Source organism: Notamacropus eugenii, chromosome 2, assembly GCF_028372415.1.
Source record: "Notamacropus eugenii isolate mMacEug1 chromosome 2, mMacEug1.pri_v2, whole genome shotgun sequence".
NCBI lineage: Eukaryota > Metazoa > Chordata > Mammalia > Diprotodontia > Macropodidae > Notamacropus > Notamacropus eugenii.
Genome location: NC_092873.1, coordinates 49,038,194 through 49,058,947, shown reverse-complemented (window position 1 = coordinate 49,058,947; position 20,754 = coordinate 49,038,194). Strand labels below are relative to the sequence as shown.

The 20,754-nt window shown below is 46.9% G+C and overlaps 1 protein-coding gene across 3 annotated transcripts in view; it reads left to right on the top strand.

Annotated features, from left to right (window-relative positions):
* Positions 1-20,754, top strand: part of CLIP2 (CAP-Gly domain containing linker protein 2) — a 122,002-nt gene that overhangs the window by 45,005 nt on the left and 56,243 nt on the right. For all 3 annotated transcript variants that reach the window (XM_072640174.1, XM_072640173.1, XM_072640175.1), the window contains exon 3: positions 8,168-8,718. In XM_072640174.1, the coding sequence (XP_072496275.1) occupies positions 8,168-8,718 (551 nt within the window). The remainder of the gene's footprint in view (positions 1-8,167; positions 8,719-20,754) is intronic.

Sequence of the window (20,754 nt, the reverse complement as noted above, 5' to 3'; positions counted from 1 at the left end):
ATACCTAGTGGAGTGGGGCTCATTATCACACTCTAGCTTTGCCTCTGTTTCACCCACCGTAAAAGAGAGGGTTCAAAGAGACGTCTCTAAAGTATCTCTTACCTCTAAATCTATGATCTTAGAATTGAGGTCTTCTCTTGTTTTCCAGGTGTAAAGGGAATCATGGAGACCCAATGCCTTAGCTTCTCAAAGAAAGGAAGCATTAATGGTGGAATGTCAGGCATGGGTGGTCAGCGGAGGGCTGCTGCTGAGGTTGGAGGAGGGGAGCCAGGCAAATTGATGCCAGAAAAAATTCCACGAGGGGGTCTAATAGGCACTCACCAGCTGCTCAGGGCCCCATAGCAAAGGGAAAGGGGTACATTGTGGAGAAGACATTTCAACTTTAGGGAAGGCTCTACCTGGTAGCCAGGTAGGTGGGCTCTTGTTGGATTTAGAGAAGATGATGTTTTCACTTTTTTTTTTTTAAAGGCAACATTAGTTTTAGCTCTGCCACTAGCTTGTTGTGTGATCTGGGGTCAGTTCCACTCTGTGTGCCTCAGTTTCCTCCTCTGTAACAGGAAGGAACGGAGACTGGATCAGTGATCTCTTTCAGCCCTGACATTCTAGAGTAGAATAGGAATTTTTATCCTAGACTAGTCAAGATAGAGACTGGGCATATTATTTAATCGATATAAGGAACTCCCAGATCGCCAGACTCCCTCTACCAATGCAGATCTTTTAGTCACATGAGATGCGCTCTAGACTGGTCCAAGGGCACATGGTATGTGTCAGAGGTAGGATCTGAGCCCACATCTTTCTGGCTTCCAGGGTAGTACTCACCCATTATATCATACTGCTGTGTGGTGCTGCCATTCCGTGGTATTGATTTTAATGTAGCAGACCTTGAGGTCCTCCTCATCTCCTTTGCCTAAGCATGGTTCTCCTGCTAGCTGGGTGGTGCCTGGGAAGCCTGGGCTTTTTCTGATAATACAACCCTGAGGGTCTGGCGCCAACTGCTGAGTAACTCACTCACTCAAAGTGAGAACGTGATAAGCATGATTAGCCTGAAAGGGTCAGAGTCTCCCATTGCATCCTGGGTCATCTCCAGTCATCCTGAGGAATATCAGGCCACTGAACCCAGATGGCTCAGGAGAAGAAAGTGAGGTTGGTGACCTGCACAGCCCTCCCTCACTCAAATCAAAGTCAACTGCTAGTCATGCCATCCCCTTGATGTCATGGTCCTCTTCTGGAACAAAGGACAAACACAACAACCTGTGATAATACAACTTTTGAGGATGCTGATTCAGCATACACTCCTGGCCAGGGAAGCCAGATGAGGAGACAGTGTGGTGTAGTGGGTAGAGAGCTGGACTTGGTGTCAGGTTGTATGGCTATGGAAAACCTAAACCTCCCCAGGCCTTAGTTTCCTCCTCAATGAAAGGCAAGGTCTGGACAAGGTGGCTTTTCTAAACTCCCAGCCCTGCGATCCTAAGCATGGTGACCTGCCTCCAGAGGGGCTTGTTAGCAGCTTAGAATTCTGATCCAATCTTTTCCTGCTCCAGGTACATTGGAGGAAGACATGGCCCCCGACATTAGGAGACCATGGCCCGTTCCTGTGACCTCACCCAAGACAGAAGGAGCTTTTCCTTCCTTGCCAGCTCACTAATGCCCAAAGCCCAGTGGATATGGTTTCACAGTCAGGAGTGGGCTGCAAAGGTCATGCCATCAGAGGCAGCAGTCCTCTAGGCTTTGGCCCACAACACACACAGACTCCAAATGAGGGTCCTGGCCTGGTCAGCAGGTGACCTTTGGATAGGAAGTAGCTGGTTCTGGTCTCAGGCCTGAGAGGCAAGGTGATATCTAGGGAGTGACTGGACTCCCAGACATGAGGGTCACAAAAGGGGTTTGAATCTCACTAATGATATCAAGTAGCAGGGAAGGGAAAGAAAGGGAATAAGCTTTTATAGAGGGCCTACTATGCCCTAGGTCTTTATAAATATGTAATTCTGGGGAAATACCTTATCCTCTTTCCTCCTCAGTTTCTTCCTTTTTAAAATGGGAGTAATAATACATCTGCCTGACTCACAGGATCATTAGGAGGCTCAAATGACTTAAAAGTCAGGAAGACCTGAGTTCAAGTCCTGCCTCAGATACTTACTAGCTGTGTGACCCTGGGCTAGTCATTTCACTTCTATCTGTCTACATTTCCCCATCTGTAAAATGAGGGGGTTGGACTTGATTGTCCCTAAGGTGGTTTGAATGAATGAAAAAGCATTTATTAAATGCTTACTGTGTGCCAAGCACTCTGCCAAGGTGCTAGGATTACCAAGTAAAAAGCCAAGACAGCCCCTGGTCTCAGGGAGGTTACATTTTAGTGGAGAGGACAGTAAATGAGTACTTTGGAAAGTTCCCGGGGGTGGGCGGAGGGGTCAGTGGGGCCCTGGCGATGTCCATCCACCATCAGTGAGTGGCACTGTTGATCTGACCGTGGCTCGTTGTTCTAGAATTTGGGATGATGTCCTGGGAAGAGGAAAGGCTGTCTGTCCAGAGAGGGTTTGGGCAGCTCTGGGGGCTCTCCAGGAGATGGCCAGAGAGTAGGCAGTGACCATCCAAAGCTGTAATCGGAGGCTCCTCTCTCAATGGCTGCTTTATTTTCTTTAAGCTAAGACTTGGAGAGGCTAGCCAACCTGCAGAGAACTTGACCTGAGACACCCTGGTGGTTGTGGGGGTGGGGTGAGGGTTCTCCTGAAATGCTACCTGGCTGGCTCCAGAACACCTGGCAGGCAGCCTGGCTTCTGGCATTTAGAGCCAGATGCTGCATTTTCTGATCCCTGGGGTTGGGTTAAGGCGGCAGCAACTGCTCAAAGTGGGGTCTGAGTATAGACCTTCAGGGCTCCATCCTTGGGCGGCCAGCCCACCAAGACAGAAACCCAAGTAGGCTTGGTCTGGCCATCGCCAAGAAGCTCAAGAGTTATGGGGGAGTGGGGGGATGGAGCACTTAGTCACTGGCCCTTATCACTGACTGTAGGTGCCCATTAACCTCTAGCTGAGCCGCCTGAGGGAGCAGAGGAAGGATAGGCAAGAGAGAGACCTGGGTAAAAATAGCTAGAAGGGGAGAGACAGACTGGGCAGAGCCAATCTTCAACAGGCCTTTGGGCCTTCCACACCATGGAGGCAGAGGGTTAGACCTGAGGTCAGGAATACCTGGGATCAAGTGCCCCTCTTACCCTTACTAGTGATGTGACCCTGGATGGGCAAGTCACTGAACCACCCTGGGTCTCAGTTTCCTCATCTGTAAAATGAAGGGGTAGGACAAGGGGGCTTCTGAGGTCCTTCTAGCTTTAAACCTCCCCTTCCAAATCTTGCCTCCCAGTAGTCTTCATTCAGTCACTAAGGATTTATTAAGTGCCTACCAAGGTGTGGGCCCTGGAGATACAAGCAAAAACTTCTGGTAAGGACACTTGCATAGAAAAGTCCATGTCAAATATAGAAAGAAAGAAAGTAAAACTAAGCAATTATGAGGCATTGTAGACAACAAAATTAAAATTGTACCAACAGTAAAGAACAGAAGGGAAAACAGAGCCCAAAGTAAGTGCAAGGTTGTTGTTCAGTTGTCTGAGTCATGTCTGACTCTCTGTGACCTCATTTGAGGTTTTCTTGGCAAAGATACTGGAGCAGTTGGCCATTTCCTTTGCTAGTTTATTTGACAGATGAGGAAACTGAGGCAAACAGGGGCAAGTGATTTGCCCAGGGTCACACAGCTACTAAATATCTGAGGGTGGATTTAGGTCTTCTGACTCGAGGTCTGGCACTCTAGCCACTGCACCACCTTGCTGTGTAGACAGACAAACAGGTTTGGAGGAGGAGGGAGAGAGGGACCATTAACATCAGAAGGGATCTGGAAAGATGTGTGAACTGGGCCTTGAAGGAAGCCAGGGATTCTAAGAAGCAGAAGTGAGAAAGGAAGGCATTCCAGGCATGGGGAACAGCTTACACAAAGACAAAGGGGCGGGAGATGGACTTTCTCCTGATAATGCTCTCTCTCTCTCTCTCTCTCTCTCTCTTTGAGTGTGAGTGAGTATGTGTTTGTGTGTGTGAGTGTTTGTGTGAGTGTGTGTGTGTGTGTTCTTAGACTTCAGCCTTTCCTGAAGTTCACTTCTGCTGATTTCAGGCCCACTGGGGTGAATTGGGCACTGGCTGCTGACTGGGGTCACCCCTGGAGTAGGCCAAGTTCTGCTGGACTTGCTAGACTGTGGTTGCTGTGGTGCCTTGGCCTGCCCCTACCCTTGGGCCCTCAGCCAGGACCCATCTCATTTCTTTGTTGCACGATTTGGGTTTCTGAACCTGAAAGGAGCCATTAGAACAGGTTCCCCTGACTTGGCCAGTCAGCCTGGAGCACACTTTTGATGTTTACTGTCTGGCCTCTAGGCCTGATCCTTGGCTGAGCCAGGGGAAGGCATGCCAGGTCAAGTGCCTGAGAAGCAGCCTGGTGCTGGGGATCTAGGTTGGATTGTGTGTCTCAGTCTCCATTGGTGCCTACACCCTCATCCCAGAGGCTCCCTTGAGATAGGGATGCTGTTTTCTCCCTCCTACGCATTAGGGTCAGTGTACTACATCTTTTGCATAGTATCCTTAGCTATCCTTAAAGACAGCAGTTCTGTCTTGTTTAAGAAACAAGGCAGTGAGGTGAAGTGGGTAAGCAAGGTGGAAGGAGGGAGGGAGACGATTTGGAACTGAAAATAAAAAAAACTTTTTTAAAAGAACACTGGTTTTGGAGTCAAGGGAGATCTGGGCTCAAATCCCACATTTGGCAGGATAGAATCTCTGATTTAAAATATATAATCCAAACCACGCCTGAAATCCCACCATTACCAACCCATTCCTTTGGATTATTTTGTGTTGAGACATTATCTTTCCCTCTGAAAACATACATATCCCAAAGAATAGTGATTAATTAAACCTTTATCAACCATTACTATAACTAATGAAATTACTATGAATTTCTAAGCAAGAAATTCCTCCCTCTTAGTGAACACCCCCATCCCTCTTTGTGAGAGGCTTTAAATCCACTTGCTACCAGAAGCTTCTGGAATAGCTCACTGTCTCCCTCCTCCACCCCCCTTCCATTCTCCCTCCCCTCCTACCTTGACTTTCTTTCCCTTTCCCTCTCTCCTTCAGTCCCTCCATCTAGCAGCCTGTCATCCCCCCTTCCTCCCCCTCTGTCTCTATCCCTCTACCCTGCTTTGCCTTCTCTTGTGAGCTGGTACTTTCTTGTACTCACCCACGTGGCACTTTGTGGACTTCTTGATTGTTTCCTCCCCCACAGCTTCTCCTCTGTGGTTGGGTTGTCCCCCCAGGGCAGCTCTTTCCCTCCCACATCAGTCCAGTTGTTTCAGCCATCCCTGTGTCCCTGCTGCCCTCTCATAAGGGATTCAGACTAAGGTTATTACTGATGCCCACCCCTCCTCACCAACCTTGGGACCCAGCCATACTCACTCCCTCTTCCTTCTAGTTCTTTAGTATAGTCTCTGATCAAACCAGCCTGAGTGAGAGATAAGAAAGACTTGGGTTCTAGTTCAGCCCCTTCCACTAACTCCCTCTGTGAGCTTGGGTTAGTCTCTTCTCCCTCGGAGCTTTTGTTTCCTATTATAAAATGAAGGATTTGAATTTGACCACTCAGGGTCTGCCTGACTCTGAACATTCCTTGTTCAAGGACTGAGGAATCAGAAGGGTTAAGTCCCTCCCTCTCTCCCTCCCTTTCCCCCTCCCCCAATTCTCCTCCCTCCTCTCCACGAGGCCTAGCAGTCAGTCAGTGGGTCTGTGTGGACATAGGAAGGATGAAGGAGTCTCAGCTTCCAGCTCTGCCCCACTCTCAGTTCATGGAGCTCGAGGGAGGTAAGACCCAGGTTGAAGGCTCTGGGATGGGTGGGGAGAAAAGAGAAGGAGTCAGAGATCCCCTGCTTGCCTTCCCTGGGTAGGCGGTAGGCTTTGTGTGCTGGCTTGGGAGCCGGAGGTTCCTGATCTCAGTTTGATTGCTAACAGGCTCTCAGAGGAACAAGCTTTTTTCACATGAATTAACAGCCTCAAGATGTCCTTGACTGAGGCTCAGGTTCCCTCCTTTGCCCTGGATTCCAGATGCCAGGTAGGGTACAGGAAACCCTGTTGCTCCTGCCCCAGCAGATCTAGCTCTTTCCTGGACTGGGGATGGTTACCGGGACTATCGAGGGGGCAGGGTGTGTGTGTGTAGAAGGCTAGAGGAGGGGGTCCTGACTGTAAAGGAAAAGAGTAGGCAAAGTAAAAGCTCAGAAGTCATTCATTACTTTCCAGGAAAACAAAGTCTGCTTGAAGGCTTTGGAATGAAATCCTGGGAATCCCTTCTGGAAGAGCCTTGGATTTAGGATCATAGAAACCTGGAATCAAATAAAAGACCTCAGAGGCCATTGGGTCAACCTTCTTATTTTACAGATGAGGAAACTGAGGCCCAAGAAGGTTCAGTGACTTGCTCAAGGTCTCACAGTTAGTAGTAGGGGGTTGGGAAAATGTGTTTACTGAATCCATAAGAATCAGACACAAAGAACGCCTGCTATCAATACTAAGGAGCTGAGTTGAGAACCCGGAAGAGATTCTGACAGTCTGGCTGGCCTGGAGCAGCTGTACTGGAAAGATGTGGCAGCCCAGGGCAGAGTGGAAGGAGACAGAATGTAGACTGAGGCAGAGATGGGAGATATCAAGGTGGGCCATTGGCCCTAAGACAATTCAGAGGAGAAGACTGAGGTCAATGCCACTAGTATGTCAGCCTCCTTAGGGATGGAGGGAAGGGTCAAGAAAAAAAAATCTGCTCCTTCTTAAATATCCTCTGCTGGTGCGATCTCCTGCTGTATTATCCAAAGTCTCTTTCTGGGTTTCCTGAATTTTGTCTCAGTCACATAGAGGCCAGGGCTTAAGTAGAGATTGGTGTCTGTGTTAATGCAGACAGAGAACCAAACTTCTGCTTAAATGTTGGGAATTTTCCTCACTGGGGGTTCAGAGTGAATGTGTTTGTGTTTCTAAATTTTTGTCTCATACACACTCCTTAAAGCAGCAGAGGAGGTAACCACATGGCTCATGGGAACCATTACACTGCTCCTTGGATTAAAACAAGCTAATTATTAAGTGGGCTTCCATAGGATCACAGCTCTAGAACTGGAAGAGGCCTCAGAGGCCACATGGTCCAACGCCTCATAACACCATCTAGTTTAACACATCCCCTTCTTCTTCTTCTTCTTCTTCTTCTTCTTCTTCTTCTTCTTCTTCTTCTTCTTCTTCTTCTTCTTCTTCTTTTCTTTTCTCTTTTTTGGAGGCAGTTGGGGTTTGCCCAGAGTTACACAGCTATTAAGTATCTGAGGCTGAGTTTGAACCTGGAATTGAAAGACTTGGGTTTGAGTTCTGTCCCTACCATTTGCTCCTCAGGCTGCTGGGTGAGTCACTTAATTTTTCTGGGCCTGTTTCCTCTTCTGCAAAATGAGGATGTTGGACGAGATAGCCCCTGAGGTGGTCTGTTCCGGCTTGCAATCGATGATCCTATGAGGAGATGGTCTTCAAGGCCCCTTCCAGCACAAAATCAATCATACTGCCACCCCCTGATCTTCCTGACCCCAAGTCGCTGCTCTCCCCCCTGTCCTGCTTCTTTAGCTGACCTGAGAGGCTTTCTTTCAAAAAAGAAGCGCTTCGAATGCCTGCATCCAAATCAATTATTTAACAGGCCTACAGTGTGCTGAGGATTCAAGACAAACATTAGATGGTTCTTGCCCTTCAAGAGCTTGAGTTCTATAGGGAGAGGCAGCACATACATAAATGAGTTTGTACGTAATAAACCAGGCAAGATTCCTTGAAAGATGTGAGTGAGAAGGGCCATGGTAACTTTGGTCAATAACCCTACAGTCAATCAGTCCTAAGAAGTGGGAGAACCTGGATTCCAATCCAGATTCATCAACTCTGAGTTTAGTGCCCTCGTGCCTGCCTCTGTCCTCATCTGTAAAATGAGTGGGCTGGGCTGTATCCAAGGGTCTTCCCTCCTTCTTAGCTCTGACTTTCGGTGATTCCTGGGAGACGGGCCCCAGCCCCATCCCCACAGACGCAGTGGGTCAGTTCCCTCCATCGCTGTTTGTCCTCCTGTCCTAATTACACCCATACCTCTCTTACTGTCCAGGGTCTCCTCTGCACAAGCAGTCGTCGGGACCCACTGCGGCCACTGCCACCCCCGCAGAGAAGCCAGGTCCCAAGGTGGCAGAGGTCGGTGATGACTTCCTGGGAGACTTCGTGGTGGGCGAGCGGGTCTGGGTGAACGGGGTGAAGCCCGGAGTTGTCCAGTATTTGGGAGAGACGCAGTTCGCGCCGGGCCAGTGGGCCGGCGTGGTCCTGGATGACCCAGTGGGCAAGAATGACGGCTCCGTGGGCGGTGTCCGCTACTTTGAATGCCAGCCGCTCCAGGGCATCTTCACCCGACCCTCCAAACTGACTCGGCAGCCGACGGCCGAGGGTTCGGGCAGCGACGCTCACTCCGTGGAGTCACTGACAGCCCAGAATCTCTCCCTGCATTCCGGCACAGCCACACCTCCTCTGTCCACCCGCGTCATCCCTCTGCGGGAGAGTGTCCTCAACAGCTCCATGAAGACAGGCAACGAGTCTGGCTCCAACCTCTCCGATAGTGGCTCCGTCAAGAAGGGGGACAAGGACCTGCGGCTGGGAGACCGAGTCCTGGTGAGTGAGGAGGGGACTTCCCTATGCCCCTGTGTGTGTGTGTGTGTCCATGTGTGTGTCTGTGTGTGTGCCTGTATGTGTGCCTGTGTGTGTGTCTGTGTGTGTGTGTCTGTGTGTGTGTGCCTGCGTGTGTGTGTGTCTGTGTGTCTCTGTGTGTGTGCCTGTGTGTGTGTGTCTGTGTCTGTGTGTCTGTGTCTGTGTGCCTGTGTCTGTGTGTCTCTGTGTGTGTGTCTGTGTGTCTCTGTGTCTGTGTGTCTCTGTATCTGTGTGTCTGTGTGTGTTTGTGTGTCTCTGTGCCTGTGTGTGTGTCTGTGTGTGTGTCTGTGTGTGTCTATGTGTCTCTGTGTGTGTCTCTGTGTGTGTCTGTGTGTCTGTGTGTCTCTGTGTCTCTGTGTGTGTGTGTGTGTTTGCATTCTGACTCTGCTACTTCAACTGATCAATCCACATTTACTGAGCAGCTACTATGTGCCAGATACTTAGACAGTGCCTACTATGTACCAGAGCCCTGTGCTAAGTACTAGGGATACAAAAAGAGACAAAAGACAGTTCCTGTCCTCAAGGAGTTCACCCTCTAATAGAAGAGCTTATTCCCTGTGTGACTTTTGGTAGATTCCCTTGGCATCTCTGGGCCTCCATTTCCTGGTGTATAAAATGAGGGGTGATCTTGATGACCTCTGGCGTCTCTTTCTGGCTCTGCATTTCAGGTCTCGTGGAGCACCTTTGGGCCTTATTTTCCTCATAGATGAGGTGATTTGGAAGGACTTTTCATTTTGTCTACGATCCTAAAGTTTCAAGACTGCTGTGATTTATTGCAGTTCAACTTAATTCAGTAACATTTATTAAATCTCCCACAGAAAGGTGTCATGTAACAGTCTACAGAATGGACCTTGAAGTCAGGGGTGTTGGGTTTGAATCCTGTCTCAGAACCATACTAGGTGGGCCAACCACTTACCTTCTCAGTGTCTTGGGCGATGCTCTGAGAAGATCAGTTACCAGCCAGTGAATGAGCTTCACAGTTTGTCTGGTGACTGGTCCCAGCGTCAGATCCCTCCCTATGCTGGTGGTGAAAGGTGAAGTCCCAGGTTCTAGCTAGGGGCAAACATCATCACCATATCCAGTGCCAGGGATCTGAGACCCGAAATGAACCAAACTACTCGCTTTGAGCTGATAGTTGTCTGGAGCAGGGGGGCTACAGTGTATGCTCAGTTCTGGCTGTTAAAGTTTAAGGACTTTGGTGAACTGGAGAAGGATTAGAGACCAGGATGGGGAAGGGCCAGGGATGATGAGTTGAGAGAAATGGAGATGCCCAGCCAAGGGAAGACTTAAGGGGGATCTGAGAGCTGGGTTGAAAAAGCTAATGGCTTGTCATGTCGAGGAGGGTCCAGATGTGGTCTGCTTGGCATCTAGAGTGCTGAACTGGGAGTCATGGGGGAATATACAAAGAGAAAAATTTAGACTTGATGTCAGAAAGAGCTTCCTAACCTAATGATATGGCTGTTGTTCAGTTTCAGTCATGTCTGATTCTTTGTGACCCCATTTGGGGTTTTCTTGCAAAGATCCTGGAATGGTTTGCCATTTCCTTCTCCAGCTCATTTGACAAATGAGGAAACTGAGGCAAGCAGGGTGAAGTGACTTGCCCAGAGTGATACAACTAGGAAGTATCTGAGATGGAATTTGAACTCAGGACCTCCTTATTCCAGGCTTGGTTGTTTGTGCCCTATGGCACCCCCTGTCTTCTCCAAACCTAACAATGAGAGCTGTCCCAAAGTAGAAGAGGCTGTCTGCCTCTGCAGGGGCTGAGCTCTCTGTCCTTGGAGGTCTTCAAGCAGAGGCTGGCTGCCTACCTGTCAGACAGCCTATGGATTGGACTTGGTGACTTCTGAAGTTCCTTCCATCTCACACGTGCCTTGGTTTTCTGATTCTTTATGCACTTAAGAGTCTGTACTGTGTATATCCCAACATGGTAACTCTGGGTAATTGTCAGAGAGGGAGAGCCTCTGTAACAGCGGACATCAGGGGAGGTCTCTTGGAGGAGGTGGCCTCCGCATGTGGTCTTCCTAAGGTTTTGGCTTTGCCTGGCAAAGGCTGCTGCTCTCGCTCCTTGAAAAGTATTCACTCTGAGCTATGCATTTGGGTGAAGCTGATTAATGGCTAAAGAAGAGGGCAGGTCAGCTGAGCAAGCTTGGCACAGTGGGAAGGGCACTTGCTCAGGAGTCAGAGAACCTGGGTGCTAATCTCACCTTTAATGCTTAATACCTACCATAAGGTCTTAGAGGACTCACTGAGACTCTAGGCCTCAGTTTCCACATCTGTAAAGTGCACTTGTATATCACTTGAGGTCCCCATCACCTGATCCTATGATGATGAGAGCCCAACCCGCCATGGAGAATATAGAAGGGGATCAATGCACTCACCTGTCTGAACTTCCTCTAGGTCTGAGAAAGGTACCCTTTGACTTCTGGGAAGGGCCTTAACTAGGGTTTGGCTTACCCAGCAAGAGCTTCCTGAACCCAGGCCACCTTCCCTTGCCAGCCTGATTCAAATTCCTGAAATTCCACCATTAGAGCCTCACTTTTGGGGGTTTGGAAAAGGTTTTGGCTTCCAAGAGTCCACATCTCTGGGTTTTTGCTTCTTAACTTTGAAGAAATTCCTTCACACGTCTGGGTCCAACTGGATGACCTTAAGGGTCCCTTCTGGATCTAAATCAAAGATCCTAGGAGTAGAATTTGTTAAGAGTACTTCCTCGGGTACCATCTTGACCATGACAGCCCCCAGAGACTGAGGTCCAGTTAGAAATGTGCTACAGGAATGGAGTGGGGGAGGGCTGGGCTTTAAGGGAAGAGGGAAAGGACCCCAAAGGCAAACTTCATGGAGTTCCAGGCTTTTCCATAGATCTGGTCCAAGGGTGAGCCTGTGGACTTGTGGGGGGTCATTTCTAAGAGGCTGACTGGCCTTGGAGGCTGACGTGTCTTAGACAAAGTAGCGTCTCTCCAGGATTCTGCTCAGTTGTTGACAGCTGGTGCCCGCGTGCCCTGGAATGATGATGATATTGAGAAGCTACTTGGCTCAGGATGTGGTTTCCCCAGCTGTAAATGAGGCCCAGACTAAACACCAGGAAACCTTAAACTGCTTCTGAAATACACCAGATCCAGTAAAGGCCTTGAAGGACTCGGGCGGTAGTGGGTGATGGGGGGCTGGGGAATGAATTAGCCCTCTCCCCAAGAGGCTGAAGTCCTCCTGCCTCACAGACCAGAGTGGGCTGCTGCCAAAGACCTCTGTGCCCTGCTGTCCTCCCTAACTCTTTTTCTTGTTCAGCTGATGCCTGTCCAACCAGCCTTCATCAAATGCATGTAGGAGGCCCAGAGGTATGCAAAGTGCTTTGAAATGATGGAGCCAAGATCCCTGCCTGGAGGGATTGATGATCCTGTTGGGAGGGAGGTGATGGATTAATGGCCGAAGGGTTGGACTTGAAATCAGGAAGCTCTGAGTTCAAATCTTGCCCCTGATGGGCAGATCACGATCTCTCTGCACCTTAGTTCCTTCATGGGTAAAATCACGATAGTACCAGTAGCCCCTGGCACCTCATGGAGTTGTTGTGAGTACAGAATAAGATAACATGGGAGCAGAGGGGCTTTGCAATCAGTCAACAATCCATGTTTGGCTAAGTGCCTGACACTATACTGGGCCTGGGGATCACAATCCAATGAACGAAACAGGCCCTTCTCTCAAATAGTGCAAATTCTATTAGAGAAGACAGAACAAAATAAGAGGTGTCTAAGATATACACAAAACAAAGACAAGGTGATTTGGGATGTCATCATTATTATTAGTAGTAGTAGATGGGGGGAGGTGGCACTCGGCTTCCTAGGGTGTTAGAATGAGCTTGACTCTCTACTTAACTGCACCTCCTCCGAATGGACCTCAGCCACTGGCTCATCCAGCTCCTCCATAAAGGGATTCTCGTTTCTAGCCCACCCAACATCAGGTGTCCAGTCTGCACTAGAAGGCCTCCCTCCTGGGACCTCTGCAGGAGCCTTGGGTAGAAAGCATTTCCTGAGGTCAGGCCCAAAGCCACCTCTCTATAACTTCTGCCTGTGGAGGCTAGTTCTGACCTCTGGGGGTCAAATAGAATGCCTCCAAGCCCTTCAGCTACTCCAGAAGGGTTCTTAATGTGCCCCATGACCCAAGTCTCTTTTCCAGACTAGACAGGCCCCAGGCCTTCAACTGACCTTCCTTTGGTTCAGACCTCCCCATACTGGTCTCCAGACATTCTCCAGCTTATTTGATAACTTTTGTAAGCCAGGTACCCCAAACCGAATACAACATTCCAGATAAAGTATAACAAGGACACAGAACAATGAGGCTGTCAGCTCTCCATTATATCTGGAAGCTCTGCCCTTCTTAATGCAGCCCTAGATCACTTTGGCTTTTCAGGCCCTCCTGTTGACCCATGAAGAGCTTGTAGTCCCACTAAGACCCCCAGATCTTTTCCAGAACAATTACTGTCTATCCATGCCTCCCTTGTCTTATAGTTGTACAGTTAGTTTTTTGTACTCATGTTAAAGACTCCTCCTTTGTCCCTGCTGGATTTTGTCTTAGACTAAGCCCAATGTTGGCATCATTGGCAACTGTTGGCATCCTTTTGGATCCTGACTCATCTACTAGATTGTTTCTCCCTTCTAATTTAGTGCCACTAGTGAATTTGATGAGTGTATAGCCCCCCTCATTTTACAGAGAAGGAAACTGAGGCTTAGAGGGGTTAAGTAACTTTCCTAAGGTCACACAAGTTGTAAAAGCCAGAGCCAGGTTTTGAACCCAGAGTCAGCTCTCTTTTCACTGAGCCACATTTCCCTCACCCACAGTATAAGTTTTAAGGTGATGAACCCCTGAGAGCTAGGCTTCAGGAAGGTAGAGAAGAGAAGGGGGCAGTATCTGGAGTCAGAGAACCCAGATTCAAATCCTGGCTCTACGTGTACTAATTGTGGGACCTTGGCAAGTCACTTAATCTCCTCTCCCTGTTATCTTTCTCTTTGTCTCCCCCATTTTCTGGCTTTTTCTTTCTCCTTTCTTATTTTCTTTTTCTCCTATTTTCTGACTTTCTTTTCCTCCTGTTTTCTGACTTCCTCTTTCCTTTTCTTTCTAATTTTCTCTCTCTTATCTTTCTTTTTCTCTCTTATTTCTCTTTCTTTCCCCTTCTTTCTGACTTTCTCTTTCCTGTTTGCTTTCTTCTCCTTTCTGACTTTAATTTTCTTCTTTTTTACTTTCTTTCTATTTTCCTTCTTTTTCTTTCTAACTTTCCTTTGTTACTTTATTTTCTCCTGTTTTTTACTTTCTCTTTTCTTTCTTTTTCCTTAGTTCTTTTTCTTTCTTATTTTCTTTTCCTTCTCTTTCCTCACTTTCTCTCTCCTTTCTCACTTTCTTTTTCTCTCTCCTATGTTCTGACTTTCCTTTTCCTTCTTTCTCTTTCCCTCTCCTTTCTTGCTTTCTTTTTCTCTCTTCTATTTTCTGACTTTCTCTTTCTTTTTCTTTCTGACTTTCTCTTTCCCTTGTTTTCTTTCTCTTTCTCTCTTCTGTATTCTGACTTTCTCCTTTCTTACTTTCTTTTTCTCCTATTTTCTGACTTTTTCTTTCCTTTTCTTTGTAACTTTCTCCCCCTCTCTCCTTTCTTGCTTTCTTTTTCTCTCTTCCATTTTCTGACTTTTTCTTTCTCTCCCTTTGTTTCTGACTTTCTTTTTCCCTTCCTGCTTTCTCTTTCTCCTTTTCTTCCATTTCTCTTTCTTTCTTCCCTTTCAGTCTCTTTTTTCCCCCTCCTCTCCTTCCTTTTTTTTTTCTCTTTTCCATTCTTTCTTGTGCCTCCTAACAACTTCAGATTTCTTGTGGTAACCATGACTTAGAACCCAGTCTCTTTTATAGAGCTGAAATAAAAGTTCAGTTCCCTCTAGAGTTCCCTCTTATGTCCCTATCCTCCTCCTTCCTATGTTCTCTAAAGATGACCAGGGTACTGGATGGGGCATTGTAGAATATGTACATTTCATCCCCTTCATACAATGAGGAAACAAGATCAAAGATTTCAAACCTAGAGAGACCTTGGGCACCATTCAGTCCAACTCCATTTATAATAGTTGAATAAGCTGAGTCTCGGAGAGTTTAGGTGCTCACTCATATAGGTAATGAAAATCAGCTTGGAGGGATGCGAGCCAGGCTTCCACATGTCTCCCCTACCACTTGGCATGGGGCCTGAAACATCTTTATTCTTAGAGCCATTTACTGACATCAGAAATGGGAGAGACTTTAAGGAGCCGCTAGCCAAACCCTTCATTTGACTGAGGAAGAAAATGAGAGGGGAAGCCACATGCCCGGGGTCAAAGGACAAGAGCCCAGATCTTGCTGGTTTCTGTAGCTTGTGAAATATCTAAAGTATCTAAAAGCTGCTCTATAAAGATCTCTAGGGAGGAGACATCTTGGTCAATTAGCAACCATTCGTACCTTAGCCAGGGTATGAACGTGATATATACAGAATAGAAAGCAATCTCTTTGCTTTGGAAAGCAGGCATCGAAGTGTGGGGGGATGGCACTAATGGGTAAGGTCTCCTGAAGAAGGCAGGATTGGAACTGAGTTTCAAAGGAAGGCAGGGAATCTAGGACCCAGAAGTAAGGAGGGAGAGCCTTTCAGGCATGGGAGGTGGGAGGGACAGCCATTGCAAAGGAGCTAAGGCTAACTCTTAATTATAATAATTATTTATATTATCATATAATATATTATTATATAATACATTCTATTATTATATATTGATATAATAATATATTATATTATTATATGTTGATATATATTACATAATTATGCAATATTAATATAATACAATAGATATACATATCATGTTATAATCAATTAATCATGCCATTATATCAAACATATTACATTACTAAGTAATTACAACAGTAATCTAATTATATGAGATTATATATATGATGGCATACTTAATTATGACATAACATTAAAAATAATATTTACATAGCTTGTAAAGTTTGCAGTGTTTTACGTTTTACATTCATTTTCTTGGGCTCAAAGCCCAGTTCTACTCCTTATGACCTGTGTACCTTGAGTGAGTGTCAAACTTCCTATCTGGACCTCAGTTTCCAATGCATTGGAGCAAGTGATCACTTTTTTCCAGGTGGAATCCTGTGATTCTGTGTGATCCTCACAACAATCTGATTAGGTAGGGACTGTTGGTACCATTTCCCCCATTTTACACGTGAGAAAACTGAAGCTAATTTCTTAGCCCAAGGTTACACAGCTAGTAAAGGGGTATGGGTGGGATTCAAACTCTGATGTCTCCTGCCTGCACGGGCATTATTCTCTTGACTCTGCCAGACTATGTGGAGGTGGCTGGCTAATGGACCAGCCTGTCAGCCGGAGGTTTTGCTGGGGAGGGGGAGAGAGGAGGTGAGGATGTTTGAAATAGCCAGACAGCTATCATTTCCATCTTATTTTTTCCCCAACCCAGGCAATTTTTCAGGGATGGAAGGAAGCTCTGGGGGAAAAACCCCGGAAGAGGTAGCCTGCTGTGGAGGAGAGGCAGGAGGGGGCTGGCTGGCTGGTTTAGCACGATGAGAGGTTGTCTCTGATGACTGGATTTGAGGCTGCAATTTGGGGTCAGGCAGGAGGGGTAGAGGGCCCCAGATTGCCAGGGTGGCAGCGGTGCTTTTAGATCAGCAGCTGCTGCCACACAGGAAGGAGAGCTTTCTTTCCTCCCTTCTTCCCTGCAGTCTTCAAAGGGGCCTCTCCGATTGGCTCTCCTGGGTCTGGGGTTTAGACCAGGGAGATTAAGGGGCATATTGGAGGTGAGCTCTCCCCCTTTCTTTCTGTTTTTCTTCCTTACGATACTATGATCTTGCTCTGCCATTGACCCTCTATGACCTTGAACAAGTCACAATCTCTGTTTGCTTCTGCTACTTTATCTGTAAAAAAGAAGAAGATGATGATGATGATAGACCTGTTTTCCAGGGCTCAGATGAAATACTAAAGGCCAGTACCTAGTACACAGTAAGCGCTATATAAATGTTAGTTACTATTATTGTTATCGCATCTGGTATTCCCTGTCCAATGTCCTGGATGGGCCCATTTACGTCGTAGCGGTGTGGCTGGTGTGTGAATTTACCAAGGCTTCCTTCATCGTTCCATTATCACTCCAAGAGCCTTTTGGGCATTAAGCTACTGATTTGATTCTCCTCCTAAATGAGGTAATGGAAAAACAAAAGGTCCCAGATTACACTGGAGCCTCCTGGCTCTGCCCCGACTCCTGCCCGCCTGGTGCTGACCCCCAGTAGGGCATCTGCTGGTCTTTCCTTAGGAAGCCTGGGGCTTCTGGATTGGCCATGCCAGCCAGGAAATACCTGTAGCTCTGTCCTTGTGCTGGGGCACCAGCACCTGTCTGCCCTCAAAAACCCAAACACTGAAGTTCCTATGTCTCAAACAAGGCTGGAGGAAGGACTCATGTGAAGCAAGGGAAGAAAAGTCAAAGAAAGAGTGTCAGGCAGATGTGATACCTAATATATATAATAATATCATATATCATAATATATGGCATTATATATATAGTATAGATAACAATAGACATACTCTGAAATAGGTCCAGGCCTGTTATCAGATTGGTCAAGGAGCTCCCAGTGAGAAATTCTCTCTCCCAATGAAGAGCGGTATCTCCTCTGGAACTTAGAGGTTCTGAGTCATGTTGGGGCTCTCAGAAGTTAAGTGACTTGCCCTAGGTCACACGGCTAGTGTCTGAGGTGGGACCTAGGTCTTTCCTGATTTCAAGTCCAGTACTAAACCTACTAGGATGGATAGATAGAAAGAAAGATGGAGCTATATTTGTGTGTGTTTGTGAATAGATGGATGGACAGATGAATGGGTGGACAGGTAGGTAGAAAGATGGGTAAATATATAGATAGATGGATGGCTAGAAGATTAGATAGATGGATGAATGGATAGATGAGTAGAAAGATGAGTATGTATACACGAATATATTTCTATATATGGATGTACAGATGGGTAGATAGATGAATAGACAGAAAAAATAGGTTAAACACTTAAATGAACATTTTCTCTGTGCCAGGTCCCACGCTAAGTGCAGGAGATACAACAAAAACAATAGAGAGTTCCTCAGGGAGGTTACTTTATGATAGGGAAGCCCAAAGAGGAGCTTGAGAATTAGGGATGCGGAGAGGGATCAGTGAGAGGTGCCTGGCTGGAGATACTTGGGAGTGTTGTGGAGGCCAGATCCGAGCTGGCCTTTCCAAGCTCAGAGAGCCTCCAAGGGCAGAGCTTGATTTTCATTCCAGGAGAGAGTGGAGAAGACAGCAAGAGCACTGGAGCTAAGGAGGCATCCCGTCTGAGGGTGACATGGTCAGACCTGGCCTTTGGGAAGAATATTTCTAGCATAGGTTTCCCCTCCCCTCCAACCCTCCTTTTCCTCTGAATTAGAATTTGGGGCTTGCTCACTAACTTCAGCCACAAATGCAAGGACAAATCCATATTCACTGGGGCTCACTCTTTGAGACGAGGACCCTCTCGTCATGACTCCACTCCTTGGAAATGCTGCAATATCCCCTATGCCCCATTCTTCTCCACTGCAGTGGTCCCTGGCACCCTGGGCCAACTCCCAGTGAAGACATTAATGAGGGGTTTCTGGATGCTCCCAGAAGCCTGTGAGAACTGGAAGAATCAGGTCTAATCAGAGGCCCAACCAAACTGATTAAAATCTTGGGCCAAAAGGGTTGAGTCTCTCTTTAAAAAAAAAAAAAAAGATTTTGTTTTTTTCAATGAACAAAAATCTATTTCCTCTCCCTCCTCCCTCCCCCATAGGAAAAAGAAGAAAAAGAAAGAAAACCTTGTAACAAAGGTACATAGTTTGGTAAAGCAAATGCCTGCATTGGCCAGGTCCAGAAAGGCTCCATCCCCAGTCAGAAGGTTAGGAGTGTGTTACGGCACCATTCCTGTGTTCTTAGCTCCTCCCATCCCAGCTCCACAGTGGCTGGCCAACATGGGCCCTGGCCTTGGTACTGACTGTACCAACACCCCAAATAGAGAACCATAGGGCATGAGGAGTAGGCATCTAGGCCTACTTGGGAATCAGGCTCTGGGCTCCTTAGGAGAGTGGCGGGTTCAGGTGCTGAGGAGAGTGTTGTTGTTTGGGTGGGATAATATTTTTCAGCCTCTCCATTTCTCCCCCCCCCAAGCCTTCTGCTGTCTTCCTGCTCCTCTCCCCAACTGTAATGAATTTCCTCTCTCTTGAAGAATGAATTATATTCTCTCTTTCTATAGTGGTCTGTAGGGCAAACATGATGAATATTTCATTCTGACAGAGAAAGCAAAGCCCTCATCTTGGGTAAACTGTCGAGGCTTTCCTGGGTGTTGTCAGAGGTCACAGGCGAGGTGGTGTGATACAGTGGGGAGCTATGAACTGGGAGTCAGGAAGCCTGGGTTCTCTCCAGTTTCAGCCACTAACTGACTGATAACTCTGTGCTCTTAATTCTGTACGTGTGTGTGTCTGGGTATGTACATAGGATCTTAGAGTACTAGATACTAACACGGGATGGGACCTCAGCGGCCACCTCGTCCCACCCCCTCATTTTACAAAGGAGGGAACAGAGGTCCAAGAAAAATGTGACTTGTTCATAAAGATTAAGTGGCCGAGTCAGGGTTTGAATCCAGTACCTCCAGCTCCTGGATCAGTATTCTTTTCCTTGTATGCATATTGTCTCCCATGAAAGAATGGAGGCTCTTTGAGGACAGATCATGTTCTGATTTTGTCTCTGTGTCCTTAGCACTTAGCACAATTTGGGGAACATAGTAGGTACTTATTAAATGCTTGCTAACTGACTCATGGACTTCTAAGATCTTAGGACTCTGGAGCTGTGAGTCTACAATCAACAAAAATGTATTGGGTGGGGCCTTATATACAGTAGGTACTTAACAGATTTTGGTTGAATGGAATTGAAATGGATTTATTTTTAATCACCAAATAAGATCATAGGATCCTGGATCTAGAATGGGGAGAGACCTCAGAGAATGTCCAGCCAACCTCCTCATTTTACAAAAGAGCAAACTGAGTCCCAGAGAGGAGAACTGATGCGATCACGGTCACACAGGTAATAAACATCAGAGGTGGAATTCGAACCCAGGTTCTCTGGCCCCAGAGCCAGATTTTTTTCCACTACAAAGAGCGTTATATTAGGAGCCATGAGACATGGAATCTTGACTTGACTCAATCAATCAGTAAATATTTTTTAAGCACCTAATGTATACCAGTGATGAGCACTGGACTCCAATGTTAACTAAGTTGTGTGCCTTTGGATGATGAGTCATTAGATCCCTCTTTCTGGGCCTCAGTTTCCTTCTCTGTAAAAAGAGGGGCTTCCACCAGGTGATTCTAAAGGTCTCTCCCACCTCTCAAAGTGTGACCATCAAAGGTAATGGTATTTAATTTTCTTTTTTGATCCAGATCTGACATCATTCACATTAGGAATTCGCTCTGGGAAAACTCCTGCCAGAGATGTAGAGCCCTCTGTAACTTTCTATAACTCAGTACCTAGAACCACTGAGAAGTTAAATGACTGTCCCAGGATCACACAGCCAGTATGCATTGAAGGCAGGACTTGACTGAACCCAGGTCTTTCCAACTCTTAAGACTGGCCTTCTATCCAACATTTGTTGTTGTTCAGTCATATCTGACTCTTCATGACCCCATTTGGGGTTTTCTTGGAAAAGATACTGGAGCAGTTTGTCATTTCCTTCTCCACCTCATTTGACAGATGAGGAAACTGAGGCAAACGGGGTGAAGTGAGTTGTCCAAGGTCATACAACTAGTAAGTATCTGAGGTCAGATTTGAACTCAAGTCTTCCTAAACTCTAGGTTTGGTGCTCTATCCACTGCACCACCCTGGTGCTCCATATATCTGTCTGTCTAATAAACCACACTGCCTCTCAATGGTTAAACTCCACAGAAATGCACGCTGATTTTCCAGCCTGGTAGTGAG